At 35.4% G+C, this 15140-nt stretch overlaps 1 protein-coding gene across 2 annotated transcripts in view; it reads left to right on the top strand.

Annotated features, from left to right (window-relative positions):
- The window catches only part of unc13bb (unc-13 homolog Bb (C. elegans)), a 107837-nt gene that overhangs the window by 81333 nt on the left and 11364 nt on the right, over window positions 1-15140 (top strand). Inside the window, exons 21-37 of one of the 2 annotated variants that reach the window (XM_067398134.1) lie at window positions 1571-1639; window positions 1726-1815; window positions 1905-2045; window positions 2418-2548; window positions 2640-2725; window positions 2869-2995; window positions 3084-3180; window positions 3570-3713; window positions 4221-4298; window positions 4924-5001; window positions 9416-9436; window positions 10885-10973; window positions 12162-12308; window positions 12392-12515; window positions 12807-12857; window positions 14442-14519; window positions 14604-14751. In XM_067398134.1, coding sequence (XP_067254235.1) covers window positions 1571-1639; window positions 1726-1815; window positions 1905-2045; window positions 2418-2548; window positions 2640-2725; window positions 2869-2995; window positions 3084-3180; window positions 3570-3713; window positions 4221-4298; window positions 4924-5001; window positions 9416-9436; window positions 10885-10973; window positions 12162-12308; window positions 12392-12515; window positions 12807-12857; window positions 14442-14519; window positions 14604-14751 — 1699 coding nt within the window. The remainder of the gene's footprint in view (window positions 1-1570; window positions 1640-1725; window positions 1816-1904; window positions 2046-2417; window positions 2549-2639; window positions 2726-2868; window positions 2996-3083; window positions 3181-3569; window positions 3714-4220; window positions 4299-4923; window positions 5002-9415; window positions 9437-10884; window positions 10974-12161; window positions 12309-12391; window positions 12516-12806; window positions 12858-14441; window positions 14520-14603; window positions 14752-15140) is intronic. The other variant, XM_067398135.1, reaches the window with a different exon arrangement.

Here is a 15140-nt window from a genome sequence, read left to right as displayed (position 1 = left end):
TCAAGCTTTACATCTCACCTATCCACTTTGAAAGCTTTAATAGACCATTAGGGTTTATAAATGACCAGAAGTTTTGATTATTCAAAGCATCAAAGTATGTTCTTTATAACACAATGGAAGAAAACAATAATAATAAAAAAACAAATATCCAGTATACATCAACATATTTATATAAATTTATACAACATTTGTCCCCTTATGGGTATGTGCTGGAATCTTCAATAATCCCAAGAGACTTCAGTGGTTCTTTCCATATTTTATTAAATGGTGCGAGTTTACCCATAAGATGGAACCTAAGTTGACAGTTTAATGTATCAGCACTAAACCATTAAACATATTCAGGTCATCAACCAGGAAATTCGAAAGACAAAATCGAAAGACCATTTTGAAAATGGAGGTGTCTATTGTCGGCAGTCTTTCTTTATTTTGTATCGATAGACCAGCTAAGTAAAGCATCATGGGACACACAATTCAATATCACCGTTATGGATTGGAACACTTCAGCTAATTGCAAGTTGTAATTATAGCAACCCAGGCTCATTGGAAATATGTGGCTGTGGTGAAATTTCTGCAAAATGATCTTGCAATGCTTCTTGCACTTTCGTGACACTTTCAAAGTGAAATGTCCAGTGAGTGCCACTTAAAGTGCGTTCAGTTTTATACAAAGCAGATGAACGTGAATCTGGCTATTTTTTATTATGTTGGTTGTTGTACGTATTGCAGTAGTTCAGAAATTACTGTCCAGTGAGTGGCGCTAAAAGGTTAATGCTCTATTGCGTTTGAAAATAACGTATCACCCACGCAAAATCCTAAACCTATCCGATAGTGTTAATAGAAGCAAACGTGAGATAAAAACACATTTGTTGAAGCAACCATGTCATTTTAGCTTGCTTCTACAAGTCTTTGAGCTCTTTTATCATGACTCGTGTTTCACGGGAGTCATACATAAGCAAGTGTAGTGCTGTATCAGGTGAGCTACAGAGCAATTTTACTATATCAGAATAGCCACACATATCCAGCTGGTTATGTGATGCAAACATCAAAATGTATTAGTTTACAAATGATGCACTATGATAAAAGTGTCTTGAGGTCATAACAGTAATCGATAATCTACTCTTGTGTGAAAAGAAATATGATTTGTTTGTGTTTTACTGCCTCTAGTGTTAATTTCAGCTGGAAACTGCATTGAACAATATGTACTGTATAGGAATTTGAGTTTTGCAGAAATATAGGTAGAGGCAAGTTTTTCCAATGAGCTTATGTTGAATTATAGTGTCAAGACAACAGTGTCAGTTGTTTAATGTTATTAGTTTGCAGACAAAAATAAGGTTGCTAATGCCATATTCTCAGTAGCACTTAAAGGGTTAGTTGACTCAAAATCATCATTTACTCAAGCTCATGTTGTTCCATCTGTATGACAACAAAAAGTGGATGTCAGTTCATATTATAAATGTCCTAAAAGGACACAAAAGTACTGTATCATAAAGTATCATAATATGCCTCAATTAAATATTTCTGTGACAATGCCCTGGATGGCTGAAAATCTTTCTTCATTTTTCTCTTCTAACAGAAAGAAAGGTTTGTCAAGCTTTTGGATCAGCTGCACAATTCCCTGCGCATTGACCTCTCAATGTATCGAGTGAGTTTTGGTGGTTTTTCATTTTTCAACCTATTTTTTATCTCATAAGATGCAGATTCTCAGTGTTTGTCTCTTCTGTTTCTCAGAACAACTTCCCTGCGAGCAGCAAGGAACGTTTACAGGACCTCAAATCTACAGTGGACCTCCTGACCAGCATCACCTTCTTCAGAATGAAGGTGAAGAACGAGGGGAAAAAAAATAGAACCGGTTTTGATTCTTAAGCCTTTTGTCCTTTATATAATCTCTACCTCCTTACTCTGGACAGGTCCAGGAACTGCAAAGTCCCCCGAGAGCCAGTCAGGTTGTGCGAGACTGTGTCAAAGCCTGCCTCAACTCCACGTATGACTACATCTTCAACAACTGTCAAGAGCTGTACAGTCGCCAATATCCTCAAATCGGAGATACGGTAAGACAGTCACTCCTATACCATCTACCATTTATGCATACTCTCAAGATTTAAAGCTGAAGTGTGCCATTTCTCTGCGACTAGTGTCACCAAACTGTGTTGCTGTTAAAAGTGTATATATTTTCAGTTTTCATTTTAGTTTAGATTTAGTAATTTTGTTGTTCTTTTGTCATTCTTTTCTTGTTTCTTGTTATCCATCCATCCATCCATCCATCCATGTTTTTTATGATCAAAACACCATATGTGTGTTTTTTGTTCATAAAATGATACAATTTAAATGATATAATTTTAACAACAATAATAATAATAATTTATTCATTCATTAATTATCTTACCATGTAAATGATTCATGTTTTTTTTGTTTTTGGCCAGCATAAAGACGAGTGCACCCCAGAAGATCAGGGCCCGAGCATCAAGAACTTAGACTTCTGGCCCAAACTCATCACTCTCATTGTGTCCATCACTGAGGAGGACCGAAACTCTTACACCCCTGTCCTAAACCAGTGAGTTTGCACACAAACCTGAATGTATACACACCTCATCTAACTCAATTGCTCTGCCATCATGTGACTCTTTGTTCTTGTTTCTCCACAGGTTTCCTCAGGAACTGAACGTTGGGAAGTTGAGTGCAGAGGTCATGTGGAATCAGTTCTCTCAAGATATGAAATACGCCATGGAAGGTCAGTAACAGTTCTGTCCATTGAATCGGTATATCTGAGATACCAACTTCTTTCAACTTCAAACTTAAATCTTGTGCGTCATCCTGTCTTTTTGTTTAGCCACCAAATATACTTGTTGACATTCAAATATTCTTGCTCCATAGAACATGAGAAACACCGACTATGTAAGAGTGCAGACTACATGAACCTGCACTTCAAGGTCAAATGGCTGTATAACGAATATGTGAAGGATCTACCAGCCTTCAAGGGAGTTGTGCCTGAATACCCCACGTGAGTGAGCTCTTCATCACCTCAACTACCAAACACATTCAGAAACAAAAGCGTTTTTTTGGTTCACATTATGTCTTTTGTTTTCCAGGTGGTTCCAGCAGTTTGTGCTGCAGTGGCTGGATGAGAATGAGGATGTGTCCATGGAGTTCATGCATGGAGCCCTGGAGAGAGATAAAAAAGATGGAGTAAGATGTTTTTCAGCGTAATTTCCCTCTAATAGCTTGTTATGTTTCACACATTATCATCACAGAAGTGTTTCTTGGGCTTAATTGTCCTCTTGTGCCCACAAACTGGTCGTTTTGCCTTTCAAAACTGTTGAAGAGTTCAAAAGTTTTGCCATATGCAAGTTGCTCAGAGCAATTTTGTTAATTTTAGGTGTTTTGTTCACAAATAAGATTCTTGCTTGTTACAGGATCAGCTCACCCTTGTGTCTGCATAGTGAGGGATACATCATTGAAATTGTCCAGTAATCATTCTTTGCCCTTGACCTTTAAATTCAAGTGCATTTGCAGAATTTGTACACAAAAATGAATAGAAATGGCATTTAAATTATGTGCTTCTGTCTCCTCTACAGTTCCAGCAGACATCAGAACATGCTCTCTTCTCCTGTTCGGTGGTGGACGTCTTCACCCAGCTCAACCAGAGCTTTGAGATCATCAAAAAACTGGAGTGTCCCGACCCCAAAGTCATGGCCCTCTACAGCCGCCGTTTCGCCAAGGTGGACCAGCGTCCCTCCTAATCTGATTACAAATAGATTCATGTCAGAGCAAATGCTGACTGTCAAGAGTATTATCTCGTTTCTAGAATTATCTGCAATTTCGGAGAGAATGGCCCCTTTTTAGCCAAAGGGCATCTTGGTGCAGAGCAGATGAAGAATATCAATGGAACAAAAACATTTGTCAAGAATGAGATTCAGTTGTAATCAAATGAAAATGCTTAATGCGGCCCTTTCCATTAAACTTCAGTCAGTCCCCAGACCAAGTCTCTGATAGAAATGCATAGTCCCCTTAAGAATGTTTATCAGACATGTGGGGAGTTTATTGGGCTGATGTCCAGCAGTTTCATGGTAGCAAGCACAGAGTGCTGAGATTGTCCCAGAGAGCTTCTACTAGATTTCATGAAATGTTAGCCTGCTTTTTCATTTGTTTGTTTGGTAATGCTATTACAGAGACATTTTGACTTTTGAAAAACGTTAAGCTCAGTTCTTATTCCTTTGTCTTCACAGACCATTGACAAAGTCCTCCTGCAGTACAGTGCCATTTTGAAAAAGAGCTTCCCGTCCTATTGTGATAAGGAGAAGATTGTAAGTTGTTCTCTTGGTAGTTAACATTGACATTTCTGTTAGTTTGCTGTCTTTTCTTATACATCTCTCTCCCTGCTCTTTCATTTGTGAAGGATTTTTGGATTATCCAAAAACAGGCGTTATCACATGGTCATAAACCATTTTTCATTTTATGTAAATATTAATGTATTTATTATTTATAAATATTTATTTAAATAAATCTTATTATATACTATTATATAATGCTTGTATCTTTTTATATAATAAAAATATAAATGAATATAATAAATACAGTACATACATCTTATACTTATCATATTACAAATTTGATTCCATATATTAGTTAAATTATATTAGTAATTTTAATGCTTATTCATCTTTTAGGTTAAAAAAAATTTATTTATCTTATTATACTTTATATTAGTTACATTATGTCATGTTATAATTATTTAATACTTAATGAATATTTTAGGTTAAAATAAAATAAAAAAGGTATTTATTTATTTTCCACATCCATGTTGATATTAAAATATATAGTTTGCATCTGGTTGCTTGCATTTAACACATTAACTGAGTACAGAATAAAGTATATGTTTTTTGTCCTTTTTTCCCTAATAAATCTCTGTGTCTCTCTGTTTGTCCTCAGCCATGCGTCTTGATGAATAATGTCCAGCAGTTGCGTGTCCAGCTTGAGAAGATGTTTGAATCTATGGGTGCCAAACAGGTAGGAGAGCAGCAGAGAAAGGTGACCTTTTTAAAGCACAGGAGTCATTTGTCCTCTCCTCATTTGTCTGGGACATCAGAGGACATCAGGGACCTGTATTCTCTCAGCATGTTAACAGAACTCTTTCCCAGTTGTATCCGGATGGGCTTGATGCAGCGTTGTCGTGTTGTCTTTTATACAATTAACATTTCGCTTGCAGGTTCATTTGGGAATTATATAAATAACAAAGTGCTAGTAAGGGGTTTCACAGCTGCTTATTTTTTCTTTGATAATTTCTTTATACTTGGCTCGTATTGCATTCATTACCGTTTTGGCTGATGTTAAAGCAGCATTTGTGTCTTTCCTCATCAGGTTGCCTCAGAGGAAGCCAGGGTATGACTAGACCTCTCTAGAATTTTTAAAAATTAATCTCTTTAGTTGGTAGGAAAAGTAGAGTAGTGTTTTAGCTGTTGAGAATGATTGTCAATCTGACGGTTTGAATTTTCTCTTAGTCAACATGATAGCAGACTCTAGAAATATATAGCATATGTGATAAACAAATATTTTTTTAAATAAAGTTGGATGCTGTAGTGGCCCCTGAGGAGGAGGAGGAGAAGGAGGTGGGTACACAGAAATGTTGTGTCCCAAAATACACATGTATATGCGTGTTCCTAAAGGTATTTCGCTTTGATCTGTTATTAATCAGGTTATTGAAGAAAATGCGGAAGATGGCGAGGTGGGTACAAGTAGGCTAGATGTAAATGTGCCAGACATTAATAAATAATTCCTGCTACTCCCCCAAGCTCCATTCTAGTGAAACCAATTATATAGAATTAAAATTAGAAAAGATTTTTAAAAAGTAGTTTTGAAAGTAGAGTAGTTGCTTGTGTTTTATATGGAATGTTTGCTTGATTAGAACCCTGATGTCAATTCTGTTGGATCAGATGACTTTGACCTTGTTTGGTTATATTCATTTGGGGAGGATTAGAGACTAAGGTTTGTGTGTGTGTGTGTTGGGGGTGGGCTAAGCCCTATGTTATGGGGACCAAATGTCCCCACAAAGATAGTACCACCTTGTGTGGACTTTTTTTGGTCCCCATGAGTAAAACAGCTTATAAACCATAAAGAATTATGCTTTTTGAAAATGTAAAAATGCAGAAGTTTTCTGTGGTGGGTAGGGTTAAGGGATAGAATATAAAGTTTGTACAGTATAAAAATCATTATATCTATAGAAAGTCCCCATAAAACATGGAAGTCCAACGTGTGTGTGTGTGTGTGTGTTGTGGCATTAGTTTGAGTCTGTTTCAGGCTGATTAGTTAAGGATTAGTGAAGTCTTGCATGTGTTTCTGTGCACGAGACAATGGCATTGAACTCTCCACATTGCTGATCTGTTTTCATTTTACTTTATATAAATTTGTTAAATTTTTTTGTACGGCAACACTAAGAAATCCCAGTCAGATTCAGATTGTTGTAGTTGACGAAATGTTGTCCTTTAGAAATTTTCGGATGGCTCCCCTTTTCTTTGTAAATGTTTTTTTATTTTCTAAAAACAATTTGGTGTCATTTATCATTTGTTGTTTTCAAAAACTAAATATAATTCTGTATATGCACTGACACATTAACAAGTTGTTTTAAATATAAATATCACTAGCTTTTGTCAGAATTGTGCTTAAAGGTGCCGTAGAACGTGTTTTCAAAAGATGTAATATAAGTCTAAGGTGTCCCTTGAATGTGTCTCTGAAGTTTCAGCTCAAAATACCCCATAGATTTTTTTGTATTAATTTTTTAGCTGCCTATTTTGGGGCATCATTAAATATGCGCCGATTCAGGCTGCAGCCCCTTTAAATTCTCGTGCTCTCCGCCCCCAAGCTCGCGACTGCCTTAAACTGCATAAACAAAGTTCACACAGCTAATATAACCCTCAAAATGGATCTTTACAAAGTGTTCGTCATGCAGCACGTCTAATTGCATAAGTACAGTGTTTATTTTGATGTTTACATTGATTCTGAATGAGTTTGATGGTGCTCCATGGCTAAAGCTAACATTACACACTGTTGGAGAGATTTATAAAGAATGAAGATGTGTTTGTAAATTATACAGATTACAAGTGTTTAAAAATGAAAATAGTGGCACTCTTGTCTCCGTGAATACAGTAATAAACGATGGTACCTTTAACCACATTTAACAGTACATTAGCAACATGCTAACGACAATAGACAATTTACAAATATCACTAAAAATATAATGTAATCATGGATCATGTCAGTTATTATTGCTCCATCTGCCATTTTCACACTATTGTTGCTTACCTAATCTGATGATTCAGCTGTGCACAGATCCAGACATTAATACTGGCTAATAGCTGGCATATGCAAATATTGGGGGCGTACATATTAATGATCCCGACTGTTCTTCGGAGGTCTTTTAAACAAATGAGATTTACATAAGAAGGAGGAAACAATGAAGTTTGAGACTCACTGTATGTCATTTACATGTACTGAACTCTTGTTATTCAACTATGCCAAGGTAAATTACATTTTTAATTCTAGGGCACCTTTAAAAAAAAAAAAAACCTATTTGCAAGTGGGGTAAAAAAAAAAAATATATATATATATATATATATATATATATATATATATATATATATATATATATATATATATATATATATATATATATATATATATATATATATATATCAAAATAGTTCATTATTACAGTGAGAAGTTTGTGTTCTTAGCAGTTCTTTATTGCGTAATAATTCTGCTCAGAGATTTATATTATTTACTTAGCAATAGAAAAGCAGCGTCCACCTTTCTTTCTTTCTTTCTTTCTTTCTTTCTTTCTTTCTTTCTTTCTTTCTTTCTTTCTTTCTTTCTTTCTTTCTTTCTTTCTTTCTTTCTTTCTTTCTTTCTTTCTTTCTTTCTTTCTTTCTTTCTTTCTTTCTTTCTTTCTTTCTTTGATAACAGAGCTTATAAGGTGGTTCTGAAGGGAACTTGTCCGATTTCCGTGTTTCAGGATGTACGTACATCAATCTCAGAAAAAGACCAAAATCAAATGCATTTCAGGTTTACTCTGCAGTGACATCTGCTGGCCAGATTTCTCCACAGCCCATTGCTTAGGAAGATGGTACATTACGAGAGGCTCGTATTTGTATGGGCCGGCACGCATTAGCTTCAGTACTTCAGTTCTGACTGTACTGTATGATCTGGCTTCTGTTCCCAGCAGGAAGAGAGTGAGGATGAGGAGGACGAGTTACAGGAGGTTTGTTATTGGATCATGCGTGCTGGATTCATGGTTGTGTTTCATCCCTTATTGTCCTTTTAATCCAGCAATATCCCAAGTGCCCCATTCCAGCCCACAGACACGCTGCTGTCCCAGTGCCAGCAGTCATCAGTCTGTTCTTATCAGACCGTGTCTGAACTTTGTGTGAACTCCCATCCGAGCCTCAGCCACTCTGCCCATGAAACCTTAAACAGTGGCTCACTGTGACCTTCATTTGTGTCTGTGTCTTATAGGGGAATTTATTACATTCTCTTCATACCTTCCACAAATCTCTAGACTAAAATGCTCCAAAATCATCTCAAACCGTCAACCTGAATGTACAGACTATATAATAGCAGGCTTTATATAACAGTTTTTATGTAATGCACACTGCTGTTCAAAAGTTTTTATTTTTTTTTTAAACAAATCAGTACTTTTTTTCAGCAAGGATGCATTAACTTGATCAAAAGTGAAAGAAAATACATTTATAATATTACAAAAAAATAAAAAAAATCTATTTCAAATAAATGCTGTTCTTTTGAACATCTATATTAAAAGATTCCTTAAAAAATGAAACATGTTTTTCACAAAAATATGAAGCAGCACAACCTTGATAATAAACAGAAATGTTTCTTGAGCATCAAATCAGCATATTAAAATGATTTCTGAAGGATCATGTGACACTGAAGACTGGAGTAATGGTCATATGACATCATAGAAATAAATAACATTTTACAATATATTAAAATAGAGAACAGTTAAACAATTTCACAATATTTTAAGTAAATGCATCCTTGCATAAGAGCATAAGAGAGTCTTTTGAACAGTAGTTTATAATTGCAATTTATATATGTTATGTAAAGACAGTATCACAATAAAGAAATGGTTCTCCATTTTTTTTGGTAAAGTTTATCTATTTGATGTTTAAATTTGTATTAATTTCCTAAATGTTCCAAAACTGTACACTGACTCTTTTATGAGTAACTAATATTCTGTTTTCCTATTGAGCCTAATGGAATTTTCATTTTGATAATCACTCTTTTAATTTAACCATCACCCTAGTGTTGCTCCCTAAACATCACAGTAATTGTTTAACTGTATCCCTATATGAGAGGTGGACGATTAAAGACCGGTTTTGATTTTGATTTTTTTTCTTAACCCTGCCCATAGATGGAGATCTCTGAGGAAAAGGTGTGTATTGAGTCCCTTTAGTCATTTCTTAGAAAGTGATTCATTTGTCCTTGAATTTGAATTTGAATGTAAATGCACTTTTTGGCATATTACACATTCAAAAATTGTTCTTGATTTGCACTTGGTACATAATTATACAACATTTCTTTATATCTACGAAAAGCCTGAGAAAGCAGACAGAGAGCAGAAGGTGAGGCTCAGACTTGCTCATTTAAGCAATCCCTTTAATAGATCCAGATTTTGTCTGAACCTTCCTATTGGTCCTAAAAATCAAGCAAAATAACCACTAATTTCATTGAAGGAATGCAAGATTAAGCATTCGCATGACCAATTGTAGTGATTAAATTGTCCATTGTTGAACATTTCGTGATTGGTTGATTGTGCTAGAGCAACAACACTTTGGGCCAAAAGGACGATCGATGCAAATGCTCCTGACTTTTATTGCTCATGATTGGGTGAACATGAGTTCAGCAGTATAAAGCGCTGCAGTGATGACACATTTTTAGGCCAACTTTTTCAGTCTTTATTTAAAAGCATTTTCCCTGGAAGTGTGGGTTATTATAATAATTTGCAAGTGTGCGATTATAAACACACTGAGGCTGTAAAAGCAGACTAGTGAGTAGATGAGTTTACCTGTTCAGCCTGATGGCGTTTATTGTCCCTCTGTAGTCCCATTTAGCCACTTGTTAGCAACCGCCTTTTTCAAGATAAGTAAAAGCTTACTTAGATTACTGATGTATTTTATATCTTAGAATAAAACATGAAAATATCTTGTGCTTGTGTTCACAGACCTTATTTCAGGCATTTAACCAAAACCCCATTCAAAAAAACCATTGACTTCAGGACGATGGAACCGGATGTGCTAAAATATGAATTTGTTTCCGGGTTTTGCCCAACAAAAATATGTCATCCCTTCAGCACTGTATTCCATCTGCAGTACATAATACATCCTTTAGACATTATATACTAATAGTATTCTCTTGTTCAACAGAATGACTAAACCCATCACCCCTTCCTCTTTTTCAATTCAGCTGATTAGTCAATGTATGGGATTATTACATAATTGTTAAATTGAGTGAGAGTTAAACATGTTCCTTTACTTTGCTCTTTCTGAAGGTGGCGTTCAACAGTAAACAGGTGGGTTACACAGCCTGTGCTGTCATACGGTACACGTGTGTTTGAGAGCTCATAAACAGAGCACATATACAATAGAGGACTCCAGTTATGTCTTTCTTCATTTCCCCCTCTCCTCTCCCTGGGACTGTGTGGATTTTAGCAGGTTCTTTTTGCCCCATCACCGTAAACCATGGTATTTTTCACCCCCTCTGAACTGCCATACCATCAGTGAAGCATTGGGGTTATGTGCACCGGGTGAAATGGTGTTTCTTGAAATGATGTGATGCTGGAGAGCCACTGAACTAATCAAAGCTGTTTGTGTGTGTTTGCAGCTGGACACAGAGGCCAGTGACATCCTGAATGATCTACAGGTCAAGCTGAACAACGTCCTGGACGAGCTGAGCAGCACCTTTGGAAACACGTCAGTGTTTATATATCATATACATATGGGTGAATCACACGAAAATAAGCAGATTGTAAAACCTAAATAAAAAAAAATAATAATAATGATTTGCATAAAAGAGATAAAGATCATTTATCTTTTCCATTGACCAAACATTTAACTTTTAAAAAAAAACATTATTATTTTTATTACTGTAGCATAGTATCTTTTACTGTATTTTAAATGAAAACATAAATTCTGCATAATTATCAGTCATTTATTAATTCATTTTAATATATTCAGCATAAATTAAAGGCAGCACAAGAAATGCCACCATAATGTATAAATACTTCACAATTTAACTACTGCACAATTGCATTATATGAATGATAATTGGTCGAAAAGTGTGCTTAATTTTACACTTTATTTTGTGACCTTGTTACAGTGTAATTATACATTTAAGTATGGAGTAATATTAATAAACAACTATAGTTTTAGGGTTAGGAAAAGGGTTCTGTTTAGTTGCATGGAATTATGCATAATTTACTGTTATTACCATAGTAAGAACATGCAACATGTAATGAGGACACTGTAAAATGAAATGTTACCAAAAACTGTAATGCAGTGGAATTGTTTTGTTAAAATGAGCATATACAAAATATAGTGCAACAAATACTACAATAATGCTAATGATATAAATACTTAAGAAATTATTAATAATTATTATTAGAAATAAATATATTTATTTAGCATTATATCATTATTTTTTATATTATGGTAATGCAAGGCAAGGAGATAAGCATTTCCTCTTTGATTCGCATTACCATAATATATATATATATAAAAAAAAAAACATTTCATGTCATGCACACGTCACATTTTATTTAATCTTAATGGTCCTACAAACAGACTTAAATGGATAGTTCACCCAAATCTGAAAATTCTGTCATTATTTAATCACTCTCAATTAGTTCAAAACCTGTATACATTTCTTTGTTCTGCTTAACACAAAGGAAGTTATTTGGAAGAATGTTTGTAACCAAACAAATCTCATCCCCTATTAACTACCATACTATTTATTTTTCCAACTATGGTAAAAAATCGGGGGCGAGATCTATTTGGTTACTGACATTCTTCCAAATATCTTCCTTTGTGTTCAGTAGAACAAAGAAATGTATACAGGTTTGGAATAACTTGAGGGTGCTGAATTCTGATCTTCCTCTGTAGTTTCCAGAGCCGCATTGATGACTGCATGCGTCAGATGGCCAGTCTGCTGTACCAGATCAAAGGTCCCGTCAACGCCAACAGCCGAAATCAGGTGGAGGCAGACTCTGATAACATGCTGCGGCCGCTGATGGACTTCCTGGATGCAAAGTGAGTAGAAATCTCCTCATCTGTACAGAAACTATTATTATTGTACCCGAAGCCTGTCCTGATCTGTGTGTATTTGTGCGCAGTTTGATGCTGTTTGCCTCGGTGTGTGAGAAAACCGTGCTGAAGAGAGTGCTGAAGGAGTTGTGGAAGATTGTAATGAACAGTCTTGAGAAGACCATCATCCTTCCTCAGGGCAATGACACCTTTGTAAGACCTGCATAACTGCAAGAGATCCTCACACTTTTCCCAGAAAAAGCTGTCTAAATCAAGTGATTCTTTAGTTTGCCATTAAAAGGTTATACAGTATGGGGTCTAAATGCTTAATTTTAAAAGCCAGTGGCTCTATAGCAATTATTCTAGACTCTGAAACCTTTTAAATGCTTCCTGTAAGAAACACGTTGTCTTAAAGTAAAATGTTAACATGTAAAATCCATGTTTTAGGTGTACAGATTTCCCCACACACTCAAATGCTGTAACACTTTTATCTCTTTCTGCCAGGGAATGATATTTTCAGCAGCTAAAGAACTGGGTCAGCTCTCCAAACTCAAGGTACCGCTCTAGGCTTGTTTAATTCTGACTATGATCTCTTTAAACCAGCTCAGAGTTCAGCAACAGAATATATATACGAAGATTCTCAATTTAAATGCTATCTATATGTTTCTATACCCCCCTTTATACTGTGAATTTGGTTATGTAAACTAAATATCCTATCAAACTGTGGGCCAGTATTTTTCTGTATCTCACTGATATTGTTGCGCTTCTCCCCATTCTGTTGTTAAAAGGAGTCAGATCATGAAAAAATTGTTTTATAGGGCCATATCATACACGCAACGCAAGTGTTTTTTGCCAGATGCAGTTATCATTTTCACGTCCAGTACCCACGTTGTTTAAAAATGCACATGCATGTTGTTTAAAAAAAGTAAATGCACTCGCGCCCATCTGTTTGCCCATGGGGTGTGTTCAAGCGCATTTTTGGCATGTTGCTATTTTTAGCCAACTGAAAACGAATGCACCATTGACCAACAAAAACCTGATCTAAAGTCAATGGCACAGTATTTATTTATTTATTTATTTTGTTTTTTTAAAAGGCACGTTGGTATTATGCGCTTATAGGTGGTTGCACAACACACGTACACTCTGCTTGTTACACACACAGGGACATGCAGCAGTACACAAACATGCCAAATATTAAAAATAAAAGTTATTATTGTGTACATAAAGATAAAACTGCCTACATGTCATAATGGATAGTCATTGCATGTATCAGAATTACCTATTTGCAGTAATGACGAATGAAATTGGCAAATTATTTGACCAATCGTGGTAATACACACATGTACTTAAACTGACTCGTCAGGTTGAAGGTCTCTATATTCTGCCACGTAAATAGCAGTCCATCATGGTGCAAGTGCACCTGCCTTTTGAAAGAAATGGGAGATGAAACTCTGATTGGTTTATTGCATGTTAGACACAAAACACACCCATGACTCATTAGTAGACTAGGTACAGTACAACCCTTTTGGACCATGCACCTCGCGCACCGACCATTTTTTTTGTCGTTAAACTAGCAAAAGTGGATTCAGATACGCTCTAAGTGCACCTGCGTGATGCGTAAAAATAGGGCCCGTTCTGTTACTTTTTAGAACTCAAAACTTCCTACCTAGTACAACAAGACTATTTACTAAAAAAAAAAAAAAAACGGTTCATTTCAAAATCGTTGGATTTCTATTAAAGACTCTTCTGTTTTTTTACAAAAGTTGATTTTTTTGTTCATGTAATTTTTAACTTTAGTTCTTGTTTTTGTGATTTAAATGTTCACATTGTGACATACTATTTTCTTCTCGTAATGGCAGCTTTATTTCTAGTCATTGCAACTTTATTTCTTGTAATTGTGAATATATATGCAACAAATTTATTTACAGCTATTTAATTTTACTCTGTGGCAGAAACTGGCTTCAATAGGTTTCTGATATGAGAAATCCAAAAAATTAAAAGATAACTGCATCTTATTTACAAGTCAAGGAAATCTATTTAATGTTCAGATACTCCTGTCCATTGATGTGATAAGGAAGAAACTGTTGTAGTTTGTGTTTGTGTCAGATTGTTTTTTTTGTTTTTTTTTTGCCTCTGCAGGATCACATGTCTGGTGATGCTAAAAGCCTGACACCCAAGCAGTGTGCAGTCATGGACGTGGCCCTTGATACTATAAAGGTATAAATGATGTTTTCTTTAAAGCAGCTATAAAGTTCCATGTTGTTTCAAAATGAATCTTTGATTATTCTCTAACCTCTGCAGCAATACTTCCATGCTGGAGGAAATGGATTGAAGAAGGCCTTCCTGGAGAAGAGTCCTGAACTGTCCTCACTTAGACATGCATTGTCCCTCTATACCCAGACCACTGACACACTCATCAAGACGTTTGTTACTTCTCAGCATGCTCAAGGTGAACACACAGACTTGGACACACATCTACTGACACACCTACTTTATCTTCATACATATAACCTCATAATATCAATATTAAAGGAATAGTATTACAATTCATTCATCATTTACACTCATGTTGTTCCAAACCTGTATAACTTACTTTCTTCCGTGGAACATAAAAGAAGATATTTTGAATAATGTTCACACCATTTCTTTTTTCCATATAATGCTATAACTTCACTGATCACTCTTGTATCTTCAGTTCATATCTTTTGATATCTTAGAGATTAGTTTAAGCAGTGCTTCACTAGGTGTCAGTATTGAGCTGTGGATTACTGTAGATGGACCTCAATTGAGTACTTTTTGTAGAGAAACCTCTTGATATCTTCAAGCTTTATCTGTCTC

Source organism: Chanodichthys erythropterus, chromosome 10 (assembly GCF_024489055.1).
Source record: "Chanodichthys erythropterus isolate Z2021 chromosome 10, ASM2448905v1, whole genome shotgun sequence".
In the NCBI taxonomy this organism is placed as follows: domain Eukaryota; kingdom Metazoa; phylum Chordata; class Actinopteri; order Cypriniformes; family Xenocyprididae; genus Chanodichthys; species Chanodichthys erythropterus.
The sequence above is the reverse complement of the archived record's forward strand: the minus strand, read 5'-3'. Positions and strand labels throughout refer to the sequence as shown.